General features: G+C 43.3%; 1 protein-coding gene across 1 annotated transcript in view; it reads right to left on the bottom strand.

The window, feature by feature from the left end:
- Window positions 1–26,866, bottom strand: part of LOC147248353 (polypeptide N-acetylgalactosaminyltransferase 10-like) — an 87,374-nt gene extending 60,508 nt beyond the window's left edge. Inside the window, exon 1 of the mRNA XM_086226823.1 lies at window positions 26,400–26,866. Within this exon, the coding sequence (XP_086082949.1) occupies window positions 26,400–26,558 (159 nt within the window). The 5' untranslated portion in view covers window positions 26,559–26,866. The remainder of the gene's footprint in view (window positions 1–26,399) is intronic.
- Window positions 26,867–27,100: the final 234 nt, after the last annotated feature.

Raw genomic sequence — 27,100 nt, 5'->3', positions numbered from 1 at the left:
GTCAGCAGTGGGGAGATTTGTGTGTGTGTGTGCGTGCGTGTGTGTGTGTGTGTGTGTGTGTGTGTGTGTGTGTGTGTCAATGTCAGTGTCAGAAACAGATGGAAAAGTTGCTATCTCCAATAATTGCTGAGCATCAGTCGTGCCAGGAGGAGCTAAGACGCATTTCCTCAATGCAACAAATCTTACTACCACCCTAAGACCATCCATTCAACACCACAGAGAGACAGAGACACGCTGCAAGACAAGCTGAACTAGTTTTCTTATTTTGTGCAATAAATGAATATTATTTACATGTAAGCATTGCATTTTTAATGTCTGCATCTGCCAGTGGACCCTCTTGATAAGGAAACAAGCACAATAATGATAATAAATTCCACTAAAGAAGAGACTTAATGGTCTCCGCAATTAGCTATTTCTTAAGGGTATAGGACTAAGAGGCTGCAATATATAGGCAGATCATCATTACTCCATATCATGCATCCCAAATTAAAATAACTGCTTGCCCTACAGACAAAAAACAAAACAAAACAATCACAACCCCTCTGGTGTCAGACATGCAACTAAAAGTAGCCGCAGTTCCATATCAGCAAGACTGCACATTCATAAGCACGTGAGCCAGCCCTGATCAGCCGTTAGACCCCAGTTGTGGATAAAGTCATGAGTGTGAGTGTTGCCTTCCTCCACTCTTCTAATCAGCATCATCAGAAAGCTGAGGCTCCATGCTCCCCCAAACTCATTCTACTCCAGGCACTCTTCTGCTCTATCAATATTCAAGGCGCAGCACAAACACACTGATAGGACATTAGAGGGACAAGTTCCTGATAGTCACAGGCTGCCTTACAATCCAACATGCACTCATTAACCGACAGGCCCTACAGAGACATGCAAAAACACGCTACACTTGGGCTGAAAGTAGGGAGGCAGGGAGATACCAAGTGGAGAGGACGGGGAGGGACGGAGCTCGTGTCACCCAGCATCGCGATCCTTCATTAAATTTAATGCGGCCTTTTAGTGGTCTATTTTACTGATGACAAAAGGTCACGTGTCAGTCAGTGTTTGCACGGGGATTCACAAGAGACAGACTGAGCGTGTCAGCCAGCGTGTCTGTGTGCGTGCATGTATGTGTAAATGAAACATGCATGTCGCTAAAAATGAGATATTAATGGTCTCCAACTTCAAGAGCCTGGTAGATCAAAGGACAAGCAAGTGAAGCCTTTGAATTCCTGAAGGTTAGAACATTATTAGTATTTAGCTATTAGCATTAGCTTCATCAGGTTCAGTGTTGTGTTAGTATGATGCTTGAGGATGTTCATGATTTGTATTATGTACATTTAGTTAATATACCGTTTTACTATTGCAGCTACTATTATTGTTATATGTTGTAAGTCTCTCTCTCTCTCTCTCTCTCTCTCTCACACACACACACACACACACACACACACACACACACACACACACCAACCAGTCGAAGCAGATGGCCGCTTACTTAGAGTCTGCTGGATGTTTCTGCATGTTTAGAAGTTTCTCATCACTGCTGTACCTACACTCATCTCAAGAGTGCTGTTCTAGACCTCCTGTATTGATGAAGTGCCACGAAACAACGGTGCTATAGAAATAAAAATGACTCGACACCGAACCCGCACCTCTTCCCACTATGAGACAATCCACCGAGAATCCACCACCTGCCTGCGAGCTCGCCCTCGTCGCCTCACACAGACCGTGACTGATGGCGTATCCACGCAGGCTGAAGCAGCTGACAAAGTCAGGAACAGCTCGGGTGAAAACTACCTAAGGTAGAAGTGTGAGTTATCAAATTTCAAATCACTCACAAAGCACCGATTCGTCATAATGTTTGGCTGTGAGAGCCAGTGTGAACACACGCACAGCAGATGCACATGGCTAACAAGAGTGGAGTGTTTCTCTGCTTGCATTATTTACATCCTGCAGTGGCTTGTCTACTAATGTGTCTGAACTATATGAAATATCAGGGTTTCTCCTGCTGGTCTGGTAACTCAGAGGTGGGCTACTTTTATGTTTCTGGCACTGCCTTTGTTAAAAAAAAGATCTCAAGCTTTTTTTCCCCCCTCCAAATCTGTCTGCCTCTGAGTCGTGTGTCCAAGAGTGGAGACAGCAGGGTAATGACATATTCACAGCGTCGGTAACATCAATGCAAGCGATGAATCAACATTATTCATGAGGAAAACAAATGTCTGCTTCTGCTAAAATGTATTGAACACATTAAGTTTTATAATCTTTGTTATGCTAAAATGTGTAATAAAAATCTTCCTTTTCATGTTTTGCAGATAGTGTTGTTAAATGAGTGAGCTCGCGGCTGATCGCAGTCATATATACAAGAATCCAAAGGCTGCACGTCCGCTCTGGTGGCAGGAGTAGGAACAGCAGGAGGGAAGCATCAACGACGGACAAATACAGTCAGGACACAGAGAAACTGGCTCCTGCTGGAGTAGAGCTGGAGTGGCCATCTAGTCACCGAAGGCTCGCTGGTTCTCAGACCGTGTCCAAGTGTCCTTGAGCTGAACCCCTAATTGCTCCTGATGAGTAGGTTGGTGCCCTGCATGACCAGCTCCGCCATCACTGTGTGAATGTGTGTGTGTGTGTGTGTGTGAATGAGTGAATGAGGCACCATTGTGGAGTGCTTTGAGTGGCTTGGGGCTAGAAAAATGCTTCATACAGCCTCGGTTTGTGGGAAACAAGATTCCCATCACATAAATGGTCATCAGGATAACCTGATGTTCGATGTGTGGTTCAGGCTACCTACTCATTTAAAGTGAAGGGGGCCAGCCTGGAGTCAGTAGCTACTGGGTATTAGCGCATCTATGATTCCTTTGCTCTGCTCCCAGTCACTTAATGACTCGTTTGGTTTGTTTTCACACAGAAAAAAGCCAAGCGGACCGAGATGCATCACAACCAACCAAATGGGAATGTTGACTCTGGCTAGCTGGGGCAAGTGTCTGGGGCGGGACACACAGCAAGACACACCTGTGTTAGCATACTTCTAGCGCTCTGTGTTGAAAATTTTACCATCCACTTTTTTTTCTGTGCGATTGGCTTGGTGGATTGAGTTCCAGTGCTCTGTCACATCACAAAAGGCAAAGCACATCTGGTTAGAGGCACCGCTTTGCCCAAACTTGCAGGGTTCGCCTGGAAGTTGGTTCAGATCAAGCACCATAAACACATCACACCAGAGTTTGCCATACCAAGAACCAGACCTAGACTTGATGACTAGCTGGTCTTTGTCTGGGTGTTTTGGTGCTCACTCCCATACACCTGCTGTGTTAGCATCACGATGGCAGACCAGGATTCAGTTTAACTGGACTAAACAATAAATAAATAAAATCCTGCAATTGCTATGATCTTTAGGCGCACCAGAAAAATACTGCATGAATTCATTAGCCATCCAAATAGTTTCTGTTGTTATTACGTGATACAATTAAATATTTGACATTTCTTGACTTAATATGAACTTCGGCTAAATGCGTATCATGATAAAGGCCTTGCGGCGTGCGCCATTTCAGCCTTCTCAGTCAGAGAGAAGAATGCAGTACTTGTCAGCCGGCGTTTGAGGGACTAAATGAAACTGAATCATTTCGGTCCTGAAATGTCGTGAATGAGGACAATTCAGGGGCCCCTGGAATTGGAGTCAGTCAGTGGTCCTTTCCTCTTGATGACCTCTACGGAAGGATTTTCAGATTACGACAAGCCCCTCTGAAACGCTGGCTGTCTAACCTCATTTCTATGCTGCAGTGGTCCTCTGTTAATCTGTCCGACAGCAGATTATGTTTGCTATTCAGTCAGATAGGGTGGGATTGGTGCTGCTGCTGTGGGTTTAGACTCTCAGCAGCTGTTGCAGGACATTATGCACTAATGCAGCGTCGACATGCTCGAAAAACATGAGGGAAGTTGTTTCCTCTGCAAGGCCTGATTTCTTTGATTCTGTTAAAGAGGATCCTAAAGTGGAGTATTAGGCAGTTCATACAGATATGAATCTACTCCCTCTTTCATGTCCTCTGGATGAGTCCTGCATGTCAAGAGTTGTGATGTCTTTGATCATGGCGGGCCAAGTTATTTGTTTGAATCAGCCTCCTTAAGTGGTTTGTCTGGCTGTGATTAAAACGAATTTACTGGCACCACAGTGCCACAACACACCTCTTTCCCATAGAATATGGACATTAAAATCCCAGTACCACTTATAAAACCCAATTGATCCCATTCCCATTATCAACTGATGAATATATCAGCCCATCACTGGCCTATCTCAAAAATATTGTATTGTATTGGTGTTTTGTGATAAGCACCTAAATTAAAAAACTTTTTTTTTTTTTTTACAGAAAATAAAATGTGGGAAAAAAAATGTTTATGCTAATTCCAAAAACAGTGTTACAAGAACATTCGGTGCTTATGTTTGCTGCGTTGTTTGAAGGGTGAGCGGCCGGTGAGGACAGAACAGTGTTACTGTTACGAACTGGGCCATCTGCAGTACTACCTCAGACGGAAGGATATCAGATACTACAACTATGTACCTGCAGTCAGACAGCATGAAAGGTTCCTGAGTTCTTACGTACTTTTGTGGGAAAAGTTAATTTTACATTTGACGATAATGGCTATCTCAAACATGACAAACTACAAGACGATGAATTCACACTCTTTGGACAGTCTTTGTTCAGTGAAGAGGAAATCTTGGTATTACCAGTCGTGCTGCATGTCTGATCAAACCAGAGCAGTGCACTCATCCTTTGAAGCAGAAGAATCAGACAACTTAGGTCAATACTTCCATTTTCTGTTCGCTCTCCTCCTGCTGAGAGCAGTGACAGTAACTCCTGGAGAGAAGAGGAAGCTTTCCTGTTCTGTTTCTTTCCCTCAATGCTCTGTCAGATCTCAAACTGATCCACCTCGACCCACAGAGACACAATTACCCGTATTTCCTCCTCCAACGCTCGCTGCTTCTTCTCCTCCACCCGTTCGCAAAGAAAGTCAATTTGTCCTGGTGGTCCTGCCTCAACACACAGAAACAGAAGTTGCCAAATCACAACTTCTAAAAATAGTCCACCGTGCAAGCGCTGAAGGATTTGGACCAAGATAATTGTGATTACTGTGACTGATATCACCATTACAATATGATTCATCTTCTTTTAGTGAGTCGTCTTTTGTCATTATTCATATTTCAATTGAGAAATTGAAATTGTATCAATTAAAATGTTTTCTGAAGTGCGTAGAATAACATTTACAGGCAGGGGGATCTTTACAGCCGCACAACACTTCATCTAAAAAGGCATTTTGACATGTTTAGAGCAGGAGAGGACAATGAACAGGAAAACAAAACCAATTATTTCTCTTCACTTGGTGAAAATCAGACTGTCGGACAAAAAATAAATAGAAAGCACTAAGGTACATACCCCCACAAAGGATGCTGAATGAATAAATAATAAGAACATGGTATGATCTTTACAAAAGTTTTTTAACAACCTCCAAAAATAAGCATTTCAGGGCACCCAGAGAACAATACCAATCTGTCCACATAGCCTCAGAACATTTCTTCAAAATACGCTACAGTTTTTCAGAATTATTGACCATTATATAAGCAATTTGTCAAAGATACATTAAGAATAATAACAATTATTGCTATATCCTGCCCATTATAGAGAAGACTTTGGGATCAAGGATCAATTTGATCCAGAAAGTTACACTTGTTCCTTGTAATATTTCCTTGTTTTCCACCAAATTTCTTCAGAATCAGTCCATTGGTTTTTGAGAAAAGCACATGTCGGGATCATAATACCTCCTTAGCGGAGGTAACTAACGACAGCACTGAGGCAGAAAACAAGGCTGTGATTAGTAAGTCAAATAAGGTGAATCGAACATGTCACAAATGATGCAAAAACTGGTCGAAATGTAATCTTTGGTGGCAACAGTTCTTGCAGTTTTGAAAATACCACGCCACAGTGGAATGCACCACTTCTCCAAATGTTTGGCTTTTCTTTGATACCATCTCGATCTCTCTGGCAAACAACTCTAACTGAAAGCAGGCAAAGGGAATCATTGTTTTCGGATAAATATCATCCTGGAGAACCAGTGGGAACACAGAGAAAACAACAGAACCAGCAAAACCTTAGGCAAAGGGCAAAGGAAGCAAAAATCATCACAAAAAAACATTTGACAGCGTTAAGAAAACAGCTACTGACAGTCACGGCATTACTGAACCCATTCTGGTGTTTGGTTGTGTTTTTCTTGTATCCAATGTGAAATACTGCATTAGAGAAAAGGTCTATGTTCCAAAACTCTTAACTGCCCCCTGGGAACCAGCTCCATTGCTGCTGAAGGTGAGGGTCTCCAAGCAGAGATTGAGGCCCTGAGACCTCCCTGGAAGAGGAGCCCTGCATAGCTGCCACACAGCCTCTCATCTCCCAACAGGAGTCATTATCCACAGCTCTGCTGTGACCAGAGATACCAAGCAGAGCGCTGACTGGACACAGGCCATGACAGATGGCTGCTTCTCTGCCTTCTGCAGGCGCACAACCATGCTTCATTCTTGGATGCCTGACACACAGACAGAAAAAAATTAGACTTTCATGTTTCGCCCCTTGTAAGATGCGTATTCTGCAGAAAACAGTGAGTCAGTGTTTATCTCAACTCACATCAATGCCAACATCAAGCCGTACCTAAACTAGCCTGCTGCCAAACAAAAGCTATTAAATATGCTGCTGGATTTATGAGACTTTATGTTAATCTTATTCTCCATAAACAAAACAACACAAAAACTGACATTTAAATTGAGAAAATCACTCAATTTAGAGAATACAGAGGGATACATTAGTAGCAAAAGTGGACTTTGGATAAATGTGTGCAAGGGAATATGCGTGATCTTGCTGGAGGCAACTCTGCCAACATTACACAAGGGAGATTATACCATGCTATTTAAGTTGAAAATTGAATTTTAACAGGAGACAAAGTGTGATGGATGTGTAAGGGTCCTCTGTGGTAATTTACAGCTGTGTTGGCACTCTCATGATCACAACCTCCACTGGCCCCAGTCCAAAACCCATCCAAGAAAAGTGCTGTTCAAATAAGCTCCTTATTATCATGTCTCCGGGAGAGGAGGTGCAGTAATACTGGCCAGTAAGTGTTGAGCCATGATGCGTTCAGTTCAAAAGAGCAGCTTCCTCTCATATCCCAACTAGACTCCAAACCTCCTCTTTTTCCCTCATGTGGCCCTGAAAAGTCAGTTGTCTGTAGGGTCAAGTTGCTGTGATGGATTCAGTCTGCCCTAGTGTCCTTCGGCAAGGCACTGGATTCTTCCAGGGATGCTATCAACATACCAACAGACAGGTTACTCCATAAAATTTCATTTAACTGTGAAGCAAATTTTAAGCCAACTGTGAATATGCAAGAAAAAAATTGGAAATGTGCAGAAGCTGCATGTCCATCAGCTGGTCTGTAGTGAATAAACTGGACAACACAACGCCAACAGCAGAGGGCGGAATAGGCAATATGTGGGGGATACACAGTAGAGGAAGATAACCTTATGTTGGAGTAGCTGTTCTTGAGTACCAGCTGGTATTGGAACTGTTGTTCACTGTTCAGAATACAAGACAAAGTATCCGTGAAGACAAGTTAAAGATTTGAGAGATGATTCAAACGACCGTTTCACGCATTTTGGACAGTGTCCAAAACAAACACCGTTTTGGACATTTGAAGCTGTGTGTCTGGTGACAAAAACCAAATATTTTTAGAGAGATACTGTGACATTTGGAGCTGTTACATATACATTCATTTATATTTTAACCCGAGCCATGACCTTTCCCTCATCCTAACCAGACTGATCCACAGCGACGTCACGACCATCTCAAAGTACTGAATTGGAATGTTTGACATTTTGCGTGAGTTTCAAGCAGGAGTTTGAACGGGCTTAGTAACTGCTTGTGTTGCTGGTATTATGCACAGAAAAGTACAGGAACTGTTTTCAAATGCTGGAGTTACTGGGCTGCTGCTACAGACCACAGTGTGTCGTCTCTCGGCCCGTCGTTCATCCCTGGTCTCACATACACGGTCTGTTCGTCAGTGTTTTGCTGTAGTTTACCTGTGGATTGGAATGAATCACCCATCTAAGGATAAGGTTGTCAGAACTGAACTGATCACATTTCGTGAGATGCCACACGACTGTTTAGAGAGAACGTGTTCTCATATTAGTTAACAATTTGTAGGTTTTTGCATTGGAATTAAAAGTACTTGGCTGGCCGCCTCTTATACGATCATCCCAGTTAACTCCATCGTCCTCCAGCAGCCAGGAGCTTATTCAGCTCCCACCCTCACCCTTTCCCCTGGCTTCCTCTCAGTAAGCACAACTCAGAGCATTATCTCTTCATGTCATTGCTGGGTTTGGCTGGGTTCAGCATGGGCAGCCGGTTGCCACTGAGGGGACAGAGGACAGATGTGGCTTACATAATGATCAGCAAATCAGTTATCTCAGTGGCCCTAATCCTGCTTGCATCCCTCCGTTTACCTCCCTGGAGCTGAGTCTTTCTCATGCACCAGGCACTATAGTGCCTGGAGGAGCCAGAGATCCTGAGACGTGGTGTTCCATCCCACCACTGGCTAGGAACAGCAAATCAATAGGCCCAGCAGGACTTTAACAGCTCATCTGGAGGGTACTTATCAACGCTTGTCAGTAAGAGGATAATCAGACCACAGGATCATAGCTCAAGTTTAACAGACAACACTCAAACAATGTGAAAGAGAGTGAGAAGAAACTCTATTGAATGCTGTTATTCCCCGTTCCCACTGCTCATCCCTGCCACCTAAAGCCAAATGATCCTGTTCCCACTGTGAGAAGACAAGGACTTCCATTGGCTTTTTATTTGTACTACGTCACAGTGAATGTCACAGAGGGTGTCGCCAGAGCGGAGAGAAGTGAAACGTTTTGTCAAAATAGCGTCAAGACTGTAGTCTGTAATCTTGAGCTTACATACAATCTTTGTTGTACCAGAGCGGTACACAAATTACTGGGTTCACCTGGGTTTACACTCTCGTCAAAGATGGCGGGAGCACATGCAGATTAAACCTGTCCGCGTTGAAGATAAAAGCCAGATGATAGCGGGTGTTAGCAGGGTTTCTGGTCAGTGGGAAAAGGGCTTTAAAAAGACCTACATTAACTGGCTGGTTCCTGGTAAAACAGCATGCACCAGAGCTGCTGCTGCTGCTGCAAGTGATAAAAGACATTCTATGACATTGTCCAGCCTTAAATGTCTACTTAGCAATCAGTTTACTTACTTCTTCCATTGACGTTTGCTCAAGGACCTGATGACATTTGTTGCTGTAGCAGATATTGAGATTGGTATCATTTCTTGGCTAATAAATTCCCTATGTAGTCAGAGGAAGTCGTCTCATGATGAAGTCACGCAATAATTTGATAATAATCTGATTATGTAGCACTAACTGTGTTGTTGTGATGTTGTATGTCTGTTATATTAAAAAAAAAAAAAAAGTGGGGGGGCAACACTTCTTCTGCCACTAGATGGCAGTACCTGTGACCAAATCACAACTGAAGCACGTTTGCGCTTCCTATGGACTTTTCCTTAATTAAGTCTAAATTCTTGCTTGTGTTGTACGTCGCTTTGGACAAAAGCGTCTGCTAAATGAAATTGTAGAATTGTAGAACTGTAATTTCATGATTCTATATCTTGCCGTTAATTGAGTTGCCAGAAGACCTTAGGAGCTAATCAATTATTTTCAACCTCCTCATAACTCTTCTGTTGGCCATGTTCCCTGCTGTAGTAGATCCATTTCATTTTTTTTTTTTTTTAATTATTCAACAGAAAAATTATCTTCTGTATATCTGACGATGTGAAAAAGTGTGATTTCTAAATACCGCACCTTGATATCACCTGAGAATCTCACCACTGGTTTCAGCTCGCTGCCTCGGGAAACTAAGACTAATGACTAACACCTGTTCACCTGAGCGGTAAGGAGGCCCAACAATACAAGCAGAAATGATTCATTAGGTTCAAGATTATTCGTGGACCACTGCTCAACGAACATTTCCTCTCCTTCATTAATCCAACTGACAGCAGCATCCCTCCTCCTCTCCACTATGATGAGCAAGGAGGATGCTAAAAAAAGCAATTCATAAAAAGCGGAAATAGTTCGCCCTCTTCTCAAACGCATGGTTGTGGACCTCAATGTACACTTCATTATTTCACTGGTGACAGGTCGATGCAGGGCATTTTACACCCATTCAATAGAGAAGCGCTTCTGTCGTGCATTTTTGTTAACGGGTAATAAAAATTGTCTCGCATGTTTGTTAATGTCAAGTCAAACTGATCCAGACGATGACAGTGAGAAAAGCATCTGCCATCCCGACTGACACGTCAACATCCTTCCACGCTCTTGATTTAAAATGTGCAGCGGCCAAGCTCAAGCCGGGAGAGGGTGACCAGTCTGAGACTGAAGACGCCAAGTGTTGCCATGCAGGAACCACTTCAAGCGCATTACAGATGATAACAATCAATGCAGTGTGCTTGCTGACATAACCTTTGACGTAATGCTCGGCACTACAGCTCTAATAATACCAGTTAACAAAAAACAAAACAAAACAAAAAAACAGAAGCCTTGATTCCGATCTGCTCACCCAAAGTCTTATCACGCATTGTTTTAAACCCCTGATCAATGCCAAGAAAATATAGAACAAGATGAAGGGGGGAAGCAGGTTCGCCCCGACTCTGATCCAAGCTAGAGTGCAAATAGAAGGCTTGTGAGTGTGTTTGTCAGTTTGTAATGATCAAAGCCTCATAAATACTAACAGTGACATCACCTGCTGTTCTTGAGAGTAGCTCAGTAAGGAAGGAAGGCCACGGTCTAGCAGAGCAAAAAATGCAGCAATTTCTGCCCGAGACAGCGCGTCAATCTTCAAACAGCTGTTCAGAAGTGCTGGTGTGGCTGCAGCCTGATTGCTGAAAAGCGCTTTATGACTACAGAACGAGACCGACTGCCCGAGTTCAAACCCTTCCTCTGGAGCTCTCTGAACTATAGGAACCATCTACGATCTGTCAAAATGGAACACAGTCATCACACTTGGCAGGGAAGCAGGACAGCAGCAACAGCAGCAGCCTAATGGTAAGAGAAGACTTTACTCTGGGAGTTGGAATCAGAATTATGGGAACACGTGTGAGGGAAGCTGCACACTCCTACAGTGTCAGCGCCATTGGGAGTTGAGCCCTGCATCACCACATTTCCATTCACACTCATACACAACAAAGAAGAACAAGGTTTGCTGGGTAATCAGACTATGGCAGGAAATCAAGCAACACTGGAAGAATTCACAGCACATTAAACGACTAGTAGTTTATAAAAAGTGGGGTCCTTTTCCATATTTGTGAACCAAGATGATCAAATGGAACCTAAAATTATTGGAATTCATCCAATATTGAAGGGACATTATAGCAGTAACAAAGAAAATGGCTGCAAAGGAAACATTCAACATAAAAGTGCTGGTTTTGCAGCTTTTGACAGGCTTTCATACATTCTATTGACTCCCAGCTGATTGGTTATTGTGGTTTTCCTGCCCTGATTTGGTGTCTACCTTAATACCTTAAGCTAATAAAATTACCTCCAGTCCATTTGCAAAATCTGTCTCTGCTCTTAAAATAGAATTTTCCTTGAATGAGTCCTAAAATCCAGAGATAAGTTTGCATCCTTAAACGTCCAGTTCCTTCATCTCCAACTCAGCGGGATTTAATATGGCTTCGACTGAAGTGACTGAAATAAGATCTGGGGTTAACACAAGCTCAAGGGTTGTTTGAAACTTCGCTGTTTCTACTGCACAAAATGAGTCAGCTAATACCGCACTCGAGAATCTTAAGAACAGTGTTAAATACAGTCGTTGCTAAAAAAAAAAAAAGTAGCTAAGAGAAACTCCAGAGGCCCCCGCTACTATGTATCTTCAACACAGAGAACACATAAGAGGCGCTAATAGTCTCAGTGGCATTGAAGCCATGAGTCGATGCTGTAGTTCGCTCCTAGCATACTGTGAGCTTTGCTTGCTATTTTATTTATGCTTCTAACATCATAAAAGTGGCGTTCAGTTAGATCATCTTGTGAAACAAAAAAGGTTATATTAAACAACTTCTGATGTTCCAACATCAAATGTAAAAAAATCCCATTTGCTTTTGGCTAAGAGAATTTATGGCGATGATGCAACAAAGAACGTCCTCCCTCGTTCCAGCTTACTGCCCGAAGGAGACAGTAACTCAGATGTGCTTCTACAAATTCTATAAACAGCTGAGTGAGGAAAGTACAGTGGAAGGCCTCTGCCTTGGGTTGCTCATGATGTCTGGCTGATTAAACCGTCATGACTGCCGTTTGCCTTATCACCTGATCTTTCGCGCTATGCAGCCAGGCAGGCCATGTACAAGAGATATTGCTTTATCTTCAGTACGTACACACACACACACAGCTTTTATCTCATATGCACAAAGCCCACAGCCGATTGCTTTTACATGCTGCAGAGAGAAAAAAAATCACACACTTCACACGTCACAGGAAACTGCTTACAGAGTAAAAAACAGTGTTATCTGTTTCAGAGAGGCACGCTGGTTTGGAGTTTCTCTACAGGAAGATAAAGTAACCATTAGATCAGGTGCCATGGTCAAGTGGATTCCAAGCAAAGGAAACACATATTTCAGCCAACAATCACATAAATGATAACAACTTAAAAAGCATCTTGATGTGAAGAGCATCGCGGGTTCATTTACCGCAGCCAGCAGTCTTCAACGCGTTCTCCAGTTAATCAGGAGCATTTTACAGTTCAGGGATTCAGCTGATGACGAACAGTAACAGGAACAGCGGTTAACCTTTACGACTGGTTCCATCAAGATTACCTCTGTCTGATAATCATGAGTGCAGAGATCAGAGCGGGCGTTCCGACAGGTAATAATGACGACAGCGGAAACAAATGAAGGTACTGAGAACTGTTTAGGGTTAGGGTTTTTGAGCTTTTCCCCCAGATTTGGAGATTTGCATTTTTTTTTTAAATTTTATTCTAAACTTAATTAGAATAAGTTGTGGTGGATGAAGTTTGAGCAATTCAACATGGCTCAACCTCCGTCCTGACCAAGTGTGCAGCGTCATCCAGCAATACGCTCCGTAAGCAGGTCACATGCATGCAAACACGCATTCCTGCTGGACTGCTTGGTAACGGAGATGTTTTACACCACAATGACCGAAGAAATAGTTGTTGCTGTTATGAAATTCTGCCTGTGGGTTGAAGCAACAGCTGTACAGCAGTGGTAGAGGCATCAGTGCAAAACACAAAAACAGGCTAGCATTGTCAAACCTTCCGCTCCCGTCTCAAAGTCAGTGGGTTTGATTTTGACGTTCTGTGCTGTGGCAGAGGACATGACTGTAAATCCATCGCTGGTGAATTTTGAAGCTTTTCATTTGTCTTAAAATGGGTGCTTGTTAACAAGTTGCTTCAAGAGACTACGGAAGTTGTCAAGAACTTAAACATCATCGCGACAAGACAGAGGAAGCGTAAAGCTTAGTGCTGGTGATGTCATGCATCCGAGGTGAAGCATGTTCATCGTATCACATTAATCCTAACAGTGGTGATTGTTTGGGAAGAACAAAAGTCTCAAAGCTTCTTTTTGGCAGTAATCCAAACTCCCATGGGAAAATCCCACTGGATTTTGGTGGGGGGAACTCATGGCGATGCTAACTTTCAGGCTGGCCAACAAAAACACGTCATCCTCACAGCGCTCCGTGGAGGACGCATGAAACGACACATCCCCAGTAGCACAGCCCATTGTTGTAATGCAGGACTGCATTGCCTCTTCGTGTGAGCCGGAAACAGGAATGCTTAAGAAATACTCTAAATATACTCAACATAAAACATTAGAGAACCTTTTATTCTCAGCGAGGCTCTGCACTGGGAAGCACAGAGCAGGCCTTAAATTAGTGTCGAGGGATTAGTTTAATCATCTGAACATAAAAAAAGCAGCTCACGTGGCTGTAATTAAAAGCCTGACTTCTCGCTCTGTATCCACAGGCTGTCTGCTGCACCTGTCCCTCATTTGGCTCCTCGCACTGATCTGGGGCAGCAGATCCCTGACAGGCATACAAAGCAGCTCCTGCACGCACTCAGTCTGTGCTGCCGCCAGCAGCGAGTCAACGTCTGCCTTGTGTGAGGAACCTGGGGAGGAAGCGCTCTCCAACAAAGTCAGCTTGTGAACAAACATCTCTTTTACCTGCTCGTTCTGCCTTTTCCTCCTGAGGTGTTTTCTCCTCCTTCCTTTGTCGTCCTCTCTCAGCTCTGAGTGAGTGATGAAGTGCAATGAGTGAAGTCTGCAGCAAGTAACTCCACTTGTCTTTGTAAATGACTTTCACCCCTCAGTCTCTCTTGCTTCTGGAGGCTTAACACATTAAAGATAAAATCTCATTTCCCAGCCTAGAAGCAGAGCTCGTCCACAGCTCAGTGAGACTGCATCAATCAAGTATTTACAAAGCCACTGTGAGACGGAGCAGACAGATCAGCCATTACTGCAAGTCAGCTAATGAATACGTACGGCTGCGGGACACGTGCTCTGCGTCATGCTAAAATATTTCAGTTCATCTGACCATTTACGTCTATCAGTTCATAAAGACAACAGTGTTGTACACATTAAAATCACTGCTGAGGTCTCCAGAGACAATGACAGCTGGACAAGAAACGCAAGCAGTCAGACAATCAAATTGTGGTTCGGCTGAGAAAATGCAGCCATCAAACATCACCAGAATACAATTATAGTGCCGCGTTGTGTTTTAGCCCCTCCCCAAAAGCCTACAGTTCTGTCAACAAGGAAATACAAAATGTGCTTATTCAATAACTTAACCTATTTTAACTCTGCAAAGGAAGAATGTCTCAAAAACCCCTGGACAGATGCTGATGAGACTTCGCATGATGCTCAGTAATGTAAAGAGCAAGAGGACACAAGCTTTTGGAGACATTCCCAATCAAATTTTAGATCCTGGACCTAAAGACGGTCCTGGGCCATTAGCAGGATTCACCTGTGAGTGGGATTTGTTTCACATTTGACAGAAGAATCTTTTGCCTTATGGAAATAACACATATATTTTTATTTGTATTGTATTATTATTAGTATATTCATTATTTTTTGTGGAAGTTAAATAATTGCATGATGTTCTTCAGTCAATAAGACATCATTTTGTATGGATACTTGTCATTATTGACATTCTAATATCAGTACTTACTAAATAATTGTGATTTCTTTTTTTCTTTTTAAATGAGCAGTTTTAGCTGGATTCAGCGTGACTTGTCATCCCTTAACATATAGAAAAAGGTAACAATGTAGGTGACGCAGGACATTCGCGATGCACAACAGGCCAACACTGTGATGCACTTGTTTGGGCAGTTTGTTTTGTGCATTTTGGACTAATTTCTGGCAACATCAACAGCAAACTTTTTAAATTACAAACAAAATTGGCTCAGCTTGTTGTCCCGATCACAGAGTAAGTGATTTTGAGGCATAATTAAATTATCTGGGAATCTAAAGTAATTACCTCTGTTCTATCAACATGACACAATTTGTTTTTAATGATCATGACAGCCAAAACAGTCACTGACCTTCTCCAGGAAAACACTGATTCCGAGGTCATCCTTGCAGTGAGAGATAAAGCAGAACCGTCGGTGTAAAGAACTCTAATGTACTCTCACAACTGTTATCATAAACCACACTAAATTGTTTTAATCCTACACTCCCAGACTCTCTAATTGCTCTCAATGTTGGGGGATTAATAGAGCTGATGTGATTTCCTTAATTGCAGAGAGCAGCCATTACCCTCCCTTATTTGCAATCCTACGGAAATTCACTGAATTGACTCCCGATTTACCAAAAAGTGCTGTGAGCGGGCTCATCTTTTTCTTTAAACAGTTATGCATGTGTGGTGCAATGCACATGAGCGGGTTTGCGAGGGCAGCGTAAATCTGTTCAAATTCAATTTTGTTTCTGTGCCGTTCGGATTCATGCTTCCTGTGGGTGCAGCCTGGAGGTTCCTGAGCACTCTGAAATAACTGCCTGCTATTGGCATGAAACATCATTCCCTCTCTCCCACACGATGTCAATAGAGCAGAAAAGGAGAAATTTTTCACAAAACCACAGGCTAAACTCTTATTCAACTTTAATGTTTATCAGAATAGCAGCAGAGAGTAAACAGACAGGCTGCTGCAGGTCAAAATGTTTGACACTGCTGGAGCGCCAAGAAAACGCAGGGACCAGCCGACAGATGATTGTACAGAGGCATCGGAATCTGGGACATTCAGATGACTTTATATCTCGAGTTTGGCCCAGTTCCTAGAATGTTTCACTGATGAGAAACATGCCTCTCCTCCTCCTTAACTAATCATCTAAAGGAGAAACCATTTGTTTAGGTAATTACTGTGTTTGTCAAGTGGCTGTTTAATTAACACCCATAGGAGGAGTTTTAGGTTTGGTCTCTGTGCGGCGTACAAATATGAAATTATACTCAAGGACAAACCAAAAAGATTTCAGAGATCAATGGCCCAAGATCAAGGTCACCTGCCATGTCTCCCTCGGAAGAAGTTCTTCAGATTTGGCACAAACATTGCTGGGACCAATGGAACCAACGGATTTTGGTGGTCAAAGGTCACTGTCACCTCACTAACAGCAACATCTCCTGAACGTCTTCTGCACTTACTTCAGTTGTTGGATGCATTGTAAAAATAATGCTTGGACAGGCTTGCTGTGGAAATGACTAATTCACAGATAAAGTTGATGAGTGACAGACTTTATCAGTACCATCTACGATTCTGTTTATCTTACAAACAATCTTAACTTCACCCTTCTATGTAAAAACTACAAATTTAACATTCACAATGCTGCATTTCTAGCACTTCCTGACATTAATTTTCTTAGGTTACCAATTTAGGTTTTACCAGTAATAATGTAAATTCGGTAAAACCATGCCTCACCACATTTGCAGCCTAAAGCTCCACGATGCAGATCACAGCAGAGGTTACAGCAGAGGTTTACGGCAGAGGTCACAGAGGTTACAGCAGAGGTCACGGCAGAGGTCACAGAGGTTACAGCAGAGGTCACGGCAGAGGTCGCAGAGGTTACAGCAGAGGTCACAGAGGTTACAGCAGAGGTCACGGCAGAGGTCGCAGAGATTACAGCAGAGGTTACGGCAGAGGTCACAGAGGTTACAACAGAGGTTACTGCAGAAGTTACAGCAGAGGTTACGGCAGAGGTCACAGAGGTTACAACAGAGGTTACTGCAGAAGTTACAGCAGAGGTTACGGCAGAGGTCACAGAGGTTACAACAGAGGTTACTGCAGAAGTTACAGCAGAGGTTACGGCAAAGGTCACAGAGGTTACAACAGAGGTTACTGCAGAAGTTACAGCAGAGGTTACGGCAGAGGTCACAGAGGTTACAACAGAGGTTACTGCAGAAGTTACAGCAGAGGTTACGGCAGAGGTTGCATTATTGCTGCACGGCCTCCTGTGTAGCCTAGTGTGTAGCCCGACGTTCCTTCCTGGAAATGTGCTTCCCATCAAGTCAGACTGTAACTGCTGTTACTGTTCTGCCGCGTAAGGTTGCATTTTCATCTACGCATTTCCACAGCACCTCTTCGTCTGCTCTGAAGTCTTTTCTGCATTACGTCTTTTTGCAGCAAATGTAAATTGCTCAGCATTTATTAGCTTCAAATCCAAAATTTGGTGCTTCAATTCAGCCACCACTGTTGGAAGAACACAGATACAACACACCAACACACTCCACCTCCAACTGGCTTGTGAGCCAATTTCAGCCACCAGAACAGTGCAGAGCGCGGGTCCACATAGACCTGACAGTTCCACACACACACATGCACACACACAGAAACTATATGTGTTCTCCGGAAGAGTGTGAATGTATAAATAGAAAAAGGAATCAAGCAACAGACTGTGTTTATTTTTTCCTCAAAAGGACAAATGTCAGACTTTTCAATGTTTTGAGGGCCTGTGGGAGCACTGGAGGACAGAGGGGTCAAACACACATCTGATTTGCATTGGGACTGTGGGGTAGGAATACATCACAAGCACACAGCAAGGGAATTCAACATCAGACAGACGCACTGGGGGTATTTATTCAGAAAACCAGTTTGTTCTAGAGGATAATTTGCAGAGAAAAATTAAAAAAAAAACAAAAAAAAAACTGTGGCTCAATAATCTGCTGCTTCCAAGGCAGAGATGAGAAATTAAAAGATGTTCATGCAAGATTTTCAGCTGAGCTTCCTCCTCGTCCTGAGATGCTCTACATAAATGTCCTTGTTTACTTTGAGCTCTGCTCATTAACAGGAGCAGACTGTCGCCAACTGACCTTCTACTGCCTCTAAAAGCTGTGTATACATTTAAGTGTGTGTATGTGAGCCAGCCTGTACGTGTGGGAGAAGCAAAACACACACATACACACACACGAGGTCGTGCAGTGATGAATGTGCAGTAATGCAGCCTACAGTGTGTGGCTTATAAATGTAGCCTCCAGTGTACAGAAGCCTGTATGACTCTCATTTCTCTGTGACAGGGCCGTGAATCTTTGCCAACTTTCCTTTCAAGAGCACACTTCATCTTCTAGACTCCGGTAACACCTGATCACACGCAGTTAGCAGCAGGAAAACCCACCGGCAAGCTGCACTAAAACTGGAAGCTGACCTGCGAAAACACACTGTACTGCGTTTCCCCCAACTTATTAGTTTTATCTACATAAAGCTAACCCGCTGCTTAATGACCTACAATAAATCTTACCTTCATGAGGTGAACACACAACAGTACAGTTCAACACTCCACGAGAAACAGCCTTCTAAATTATCATTAACATAAATCAGCAGCTCTCAAATGGAAAAAATGATGATTATAAACCTGGATATGGGAGGATTTTCTGCATGACTGTGTTATTATATTGGTTTTATCTTGGGATACCCAGTGTATCGCTGAGTGGATAGTGTGCATTTGCTTCCCTCAGCTAGAGCTGCCTGACATTTGTGTTCCCGGTGTGGTTTTACCACCTCGATCTACTTCTTTCCCATCGCATGATATTCCTTTTTCCATCCTTATATCGTGTCGCTGTCATTTGTCTTGCAGTTATCCAATAATGTCTTAATGTCAACTTTACCAGTTACAGAAAAGACGGAAAAGAGAAAACAATAAAGGGTCACAAAGAGCATTTCAAAAAACATGAAATTAAGCTTCAATCATTTTTTTCATTCTGCACCACAGAACTCAGCATTAACTAACCATTATTATAACGTGTTATCAATGAATCCAGGTTTTAACACTGATTTGGTGCCAGGGCTGAATTACCACTCGATTGGTTCTTGGGAGTGTCAATTCTCTCGTGAGAAGCAGCCTGGTCGATCTGCATGCTGGTCAGCAAGCAATCCTGCTCCCCTCCTCTCTTTCTCCTGCCCCTTATGATTGTTTGACCACCCAACCCCCACCTCAGCCATACACCCCACTCCCACCACTTTCCCTGTCTCACTCCGTTTGTCTGCCTTCTCGTGCCTCTCGCCATCAATTTGTCACCAAAGATAAATTAGTATATCAACTCTACAGCTGACGGCACCGTCAATCTGTGTTTTATTTTGAAATTTATTTTATTTTGGTGATCGAGAGGATGAAAGGATTTCACAAGGAAGCTCCTGCACGCGATCTAATCCAACAAAATGTAATTGATTTGTGATATTTCTGTGCCAGGATAAATTGAGATGCAAATACAGACGAGGTGAAGCAGAGTTCCACAGCCTGTCCAAACTGACAGCACTGATTTAAAACTGGCTCTGTAGCACTTCCACTTCCTGTGTGTCTCAGAAGTTATTAACCAAGTGAGTCTTAATTTTCTGCAGGGTTTCCATCAAAACATCAGTTTGGCTGAACTGTTAGAATATTATTTTTCATCAACTGTACTATTTCCAGTGCCATGTAAAATGGAGCTTAAACACAGCAGAATAGAAGGAGCATAAGAGTACAAATGAAAGACTGCGCTTCTCTCCATTTACCAACGCCATTAGCATGCAGTCATTTTGCATGCCGATATTCGATGGCGGCAGCCGCATTGCGTCAAGTTTACCGGGAGTCCAAATCCCAGTTTGACGCTAATCACGCTTGGAACTGTGGGTGGGAATTTGATGATGCGTTACCCTCAATCACCAGCACACCTTTCTTGTAGCAAATTGTGGCCAAAATATTCCCTCACACAGACAGACGAAGTCCCGTATCCACCCGTCTCTCTCATCTGCTTGCCTGTTCCACCATTTCCGTTAATCATGGCTGCTGGCTCAGGTTGTTCACCATAACACACTGCATTAAGAATAAAACATCTCTGTGTCAGCCTACTAGAGAAAAGAGCATGTGTTTTGTCAATGCAGTAAATCTACTTTTGGGATTTATATATATATATATATATATATATATATATATATATATACACACACACACACATTTTCTAACATATTTGTGTCAGATCCAACTGTCAGAAAGCAGCATGAGATTTTGGAACTTGAGGCCGCTCGGCTAACGTTTAGTTTGGCACGATTCGGGCATTTGTCAGGGCATGCATGCATCTGAGCAGCCAGTCTGTCAGGCAGTTAGCAGCAGGTCAGACTAGGTGGCCTCTTTTTAATACTACCTTCTGCTCTCATCTGCTCTAACCCCCCACTTAACCTGGACTGCTGGAGCAGGCAGGAGGACGCTGAGTCACCTTTGCCAGCAGAGAGCAACTTTAAAAAGAGACTGGAGATCTGAGACTTATCTTTCTGGGGGAAAAGTGAAGGTAGTCAGTGTTTGCCAATACTTCTAATATTTCCTCCAGGACTGCATGGGCATGCTGAGCACACAGCTATATATAGGAGCCAGGCTGCCTGGGTGTTTGCTTCAATCATCATGTCATGAAAAAAGCCATAGTGACAAGTACCGTACGTTCCAGAGTTGGGGTTTAAAAAAGGTTAGAAAGTTAGAGTTTACATTTTTTTAAAAGTTCGAAATTTTCTATGGGAGGCAACAGGAATATGTCAGAATTAATGGGGAATAACAGAAATCTATGACTAATGTTAGAAATTATCTAAATAAACTGGACATTTTTGGAGTCAATCATTCTATCCGTGACCCTCGACGGTGCATTCTTCCATCACATTCACAGATCACGAGCAGCTCGTATGATTCTGTTGTTCAATGAAAGAATCCATTACAATTCTACTGAAAAATAGATGGAGGCAGAGATGGCAATTTGGCAACGTATATTGCAAATGTTGGCATGCTTATCTGCTCATGAGAGAGCAAAAATGTTTATATTGTGCCCATACAAGACAAGGTAAATACAGTTAGAACAAAATCGTTAAAACCCAGTGGCTCAAAGCGCAAGTTCATCTACTTGACGGGGTTCGAGTGCTTCCATCGGTCCTATTACGTGTTAAAAGGCTCCCGGTGAACACGAGAACGCACCTATCAGGTTTCAGAGCTGCAGGTATCGGTTGCACCCTGAAACTCTTCACCACAGCAGAATCAAAGAATCACCACTGTGTCAGCCTGCATCGCCGCACTTTATGAATAAAAGTTACTTGATTTGTCTCCAAACAGGCTTCATTCCCAGCCCAGATGGACGTCTTCTTCTTCTTCTTCTCAGCTTATTTTAGTCATTGTCTCCTGTCATTTTGCTTCATCTATTGTGATAAGCTATCGCTGGCTGGGTCTCTCTGCTCAGAGGCCGAATGAATGACAGAGAGAATTCAAGGGTCAAGGAAGGATGCTTTATTCCATTCGCTACTCTTTTCAAGGCCTGAGAAAGACGCTGAAGTACATTGCTAGACTTCTGTTACACGTGCCTTTATTTGCCAGTGTATTTTTCCTGAGCGTAAAAGACGCTGCGTTTCTTCATCTTGTTTATTGAACTTCGCCTTCTCTTGCCCTATACCTCATATTTGGCTTTTTTTTAAAACAGATACATTGATCCTTCAGATCTCATTCAGTCAGTTAGGATATTTAAGCCTGGACTGGACTTCTTATTTGATTTTTTTTTTTTTTTTTAACCTCCAAAACCTCAGATTTCTGGTGACTTAATTTATGTGATGGGTCAGGAGTGCTCAGCTGACGCTGTCGAGTCCGAGTTGCCAATTCGAAAGATTCCACTGATTTTTAGTCGCTCAGGCATAAATCACTCCGACGTGCGAAGTTCCAAATGGGACATCAGTCTTTCAGAAATGATGGCTGCACTGCTGCCTGTTGCTCACGCACACACCCCAGGTTGTAGACCATCCTTTTTAATTCAAGCAGCTCCTGCTTTTCCTCCAGCAGGTAACCGTCTGATGGAAACCTTCCAAAATCTGCTGCAAATTGTTTTAGTCAGGAAAAAGCTGTATCAACAGATTTCACTCCAAGCTTCCTTCTACACTGCCAAGTTCAGCATATGGGCAATGGAGGGTGCGTTATTAAGCCCTAACCTGCACACAGCTTTCACAAACTTTACAATGACATGTCAGAGTGCTGCAGATGTTTAGTGTAATATGGGGAGGCTTCCTCTCAGCTCCTCAGTGAACGGGACATAAAGTCAAGTTCCCCTGAATCTGACAGAGAGCTGGGACTGTCCCACCGCCAACCACATAGGGCTGCGGGGTGAGGATTCTTTTTTTTTTTTCAGCTGATAAATTACTTGCGTCTTTTTGCCAATACTGATAAATAAGGGTGCAAAGAGTCAGCGATGCGTGGAGATGTGCCAGGTTCAATGTGCAATATTCCACTTGATCAATTCAGACCGCCTGTATCAGTACAGAACTGGAGGTGAATCCTGGATAAATCAATGCATCACTTAATCAGTAAAACAGTAGGAGGTAGTTGGTTGATGTTCGCTCAGCTACTAACAAGCTTCAGTAGCAACACAATCACTTTTAAGAAGGAGCTTTTAAAACCCAGCTCTGACAAAATCATATGAACAACCAGAGAGTACTGAGAATAACTAAGAGAGTACTGAGAGAGTACTATGATACCTCCTTGGGGGGGGCGTCTGGCCTATGAGACTATGGCCTGATTAAAGCTGCAAGCATCTCCATGCAGGTCGCGATTACAGACGAAACAGAAGAAGTGAAAAAATACTATCATCCACTTTTACATGAGAACTTCTCAAAAGTTGGTCATTCAGTTGAAAAACGTATACATCCCTACTTATATAACTTGTAACAAATATATATTCATTGACCTCTGTCTTAATTTTTTCAAAATAGGACTGTCAATCATATCAAATCGCTCCAGAAGTTGACGGCTGTTATCACACTGTTTGCTACTATGTAACAGGCTTTTCCTGGTTTTGTAAATGTCCTTAATCCCACCCACGATGTCTCCTGTCAGTCAAATGAGACGTCAAATCCTAACTCGAACAGAGATAGCTGACGAACATGGAGGATACATGCAGAGGGCGTCGCTCATTCTGAACACTTCTACTGGCAAAATAATAGAGATAGTGACTTGTCGACGCCCGTGTGTGTGTGTGTGTGTGTCTGTCTGTGTGTCTGTGTGTTTAGCAATGAGTCTTAGCGTCCTTCTGCTTGAGGAGAGACATGCATGGGATGATTTCCAGAAACTGAACTCAGCCCTCACTGGGTCCAACAATCGTTCCAATCACACAAAGTTTGCTGTATTTGGACAAACATTGCCAGCACCCTAACACTAACATTAACACTAACACAAACACACACACACACACACACACACGCACACACAATCAAAGCCTCTATTCAGCAGAGTTTTGGCTCCAATGAATTGGAGGAGCCGCCATTGTCTGCCAACTCGGGTCAGTGTGGTGGAGGAGGAGGAGGAGAAGGAGGAGGTGGTAGTGGTTTGGGGGGGTTGTCGAAATGCGCTCCAAAAATGTATCTCCACGTGAACCAGCATGCTTTAACTGAAGACGGATGATTCAACTCCATCCACGGAGGCACGCTTGTGTTTTCCTTGAGAACCACACAAGTTCAACAAGACTTCACTAAAGTGCTGTAGGGTTCTTTTCTGCTGGGACCAAAATTCCCTGCCAGAAAAAAAAACAAAAAACTCTTTCAAATGCATTTTTGAAAGTTGTGATTTTATCCTTGACAACAAGAAAATTCAACAAATAAAAATGACATCCGCACTTACTTGTTAATCTTCCACACAAAGTGTTACGCATGCACTTTAAGATTGAACGTTAACAGATAAATGAAGGGGAAGCAAATCTATTTCCCTCTCAGACGAAACGCACAAAGAGCAAAACACAACTGAGTTGTCATAGCAGTTTGGCTGGAGGCCTGAAATTAAAGGTACCAACAAGCTACAAGTGCAGTTCGACTTTGGCACAATTTTTTCGCTTTGAGTGCAAACAACCTTCTCCTTCTCCTATTTTTAATAATTAATTCCGCCGTCAAGGATACATGTGGAGGTTTCACGACTCCCAGCATGTCCAAATGAAGGATTTGCTGCCTTTTTCATTTCATATCCAATACCGGAATTAATTTTTTAGACAAAAACTCAACCAACCAGAGGGCAGCTGGAGAGGTGCTACCGTTGCCAAGGTGGCCTCGACCAGACCCGATGAAAAAAATTAAAAAATAACGTTTTCCAATGTGTTAAACTGATCGGCCCAAAACTTCAGTGGGTTCTTCTTTGACCCTGTGCAACAACCCTCCACAGTTTGAAGGAATCTGGCCTCTTAGATTTAGCGGAACACACCAACAGTTGCTAACAGACGAGCAGCAGCAAAAAAAAACAAAAAACAAAACATTTCCTCCTTTGTGGCGGTCAACATTCTCAATGACAACAGTCGGAGTGACTGAAGTCATAGAACAAGGCTCTTTAGTCAAAAGCAACCATTGATCAAAATCAGGAAACTCAGAAAACCCGCGGACAGTAATACGTCCCCGGGCCAATACCGCTGTGGATGTGGCTGTATATTGTTTTTGTGGACCTTTCATTCCTCCTCTGTGCTCAGGAAACCAAAGAATGGTGATAAAATCATTATCGCACCATCTCTGAGGACAAATTCAATCCGACACATTCCAGAAACAACATTTAATCTTACTTTTCATATCAAAAGATAAAGGCGGCCATCGGGGAAAGCCACTTCCTTTTTCCGATGGCCAACAGGAGTCGATGTTTTGCAAATATCCCTTATCTGAGCAACTGATTTCCTGAAGCTACATTCATGAAAGGGTGTGGTGGTTTGAGACACTCCATCAGTAAAATGTCACAAGATCACTTTGACTCCGATTTGACACTTTGGCGACAGAAACTGGCAACTGATCCGACTGATAGCTGCTACTTCTTGAACAAAACTTGATCTTTAGAAAGATACTGATTTTATTTTTAATGACCGTGACAATACTGTCACATCATCAGTATCGGCTGATATTTATATTGACCAAGTTTCGTTCCGGTCTTCATCTTTTCTCATCGTCTGTCATTAATGATGAGAAAACAATGCAGTAAATATGTCATTTATAGGCTTTCTCAAATGTTTTGGAAAATAAAGAACTCATTTTAACATTCACAATGTTTACATGCGTTTACCAAATATCTAAATATCATATAAATGGATAATATCTGCATACAGTGTCCACATAGGAAGACATCCTTTGAAACCAGACTACTGATGAGGCCACCAAGGCCATCTGACTCAGGTCAAACAAAAACAACAAAAAGAACAGACGAACTTTCAGCTCTGATTCTAGGCTGGACAAAACAAAACAACTCGATATCAACTAGAATAATGGAACTATTTACAGACGATTTAAAGACTAAAAAACATACATAAAGTATCTAGTATCTAGTAGTATATACATAAAGTACCCGGTATATCAATTGGCCGTGAGAAGTAAACAGCAGCCACCCTGCATGAGTAGAATCCCGCATGGGCAGGTTAACTCATGAGAACTGGAGCCGCTGAAGGCTTCGTCGCCGCGCCGGTCAACCTGTGAACGCAGCACCGGCCTGCTCCACATTTTTTGACAACTTCCTGAAGTCGCTGATATTGTAACTTTAGTGCGACGCCTAGCTCCATTTAGCTACGTGGCCCCTCCACATCCTGGTGGCTGGAATTAGTGGCCTTCCATGCCCACGCATTGCTAACGCCGGGACCGTGTAGGAACCCACGTCAGCCTCTCAGGGTGGGAATGTTAAGGTTTATGTTCGCGCGGGGAAACCCCTTTTGCGGCGCCCTGGAAGTAGACAGCCACCTCTGCCTCCACACTGCGTCCACCAAACTAACATGAAGTATTTTAGGAGCACACAGACATCGTGAATACTCGGGGAGACGAGGGGCAAACAGGATACAGCCGTGTTAACACCACCGCGACACTGAGCCAAGCGCGGCCGAGCTTCCCTTACCTGTATCTGGGGGATGCCGCCCGGACCGTCCGCTGAGTCCGGCGAGTTGTCGAAGACCCGGTCCTTGTACAAAGACCACAGCCCGACGTTCGGGAGGAAAAGCAGAGCCGCTATGAGCAGCCCGGCGAACTGTAGCAGCCGCTTCTCCTTCCGCCTCATCTCTCCGGGAGAAAGCGTGTGAAGCAGCGGCGGTAGAAACCTAGCGAGTCCCGATGCCCCTGCGCTCCCGAGCGGAGACAACTTTCACTGAGGCTGACAGACGGACACCGACCGGTGGATGGGTGACGCTCCGCGGCTGCGAGCTCCGCCGCTAGAGGGAGCGAACCGCTGCGCTCCTGCCACAGCGAGGAAGAGGAGGTGCCGGGGATGAGGAGAACTTAGATTTTATTTTTGTATTTATTTTTATTTCTTTTAAAGGATTGGCACTTTATCCGTTGGAATTCCACTATAACCCTGACGGTCTACAGATAAAGTCCAAAACTCCAAAGTTACGTCAGGCCTCCTGCTGCCTTCAGTTACACCTCGGAAATAAGACTAACACCGTGTGGGTGGCACGACCACCTGTCCACCTGCCGTGAAAAACAACAACAATGAATATATGTCTCAGAATATAAACCAACTTGCCTGCATGCAATGGCGACAAAGTACACAACCCAGTACTTTAGCCAAGGTAGAACTATTCCTGATCATACAAAGTTGCT

This window comes from Aulostomus chinensis, chromosome 15 (genome assembly GCF_037954235.1).
Source record: "Aulostomus chinensis isolate RoL2024-O1b breed Wild chromosome 15, RoL_Achi_v1.0, whole genome shotgun sequence".
In the NCBI taxonomy this organism is placed as follows: domain Eukaryota; kingdom Metazoa; phylum Chordata; class Actinopteri; order Syngnathiformes; family Aulostomidae; genus Aulostomus; species Aulostomus chinensis.
Note: the sequence above shows the minus strand (reverse complement) of the source record. Positions and strands in the feature narration are given on the sequence as shown.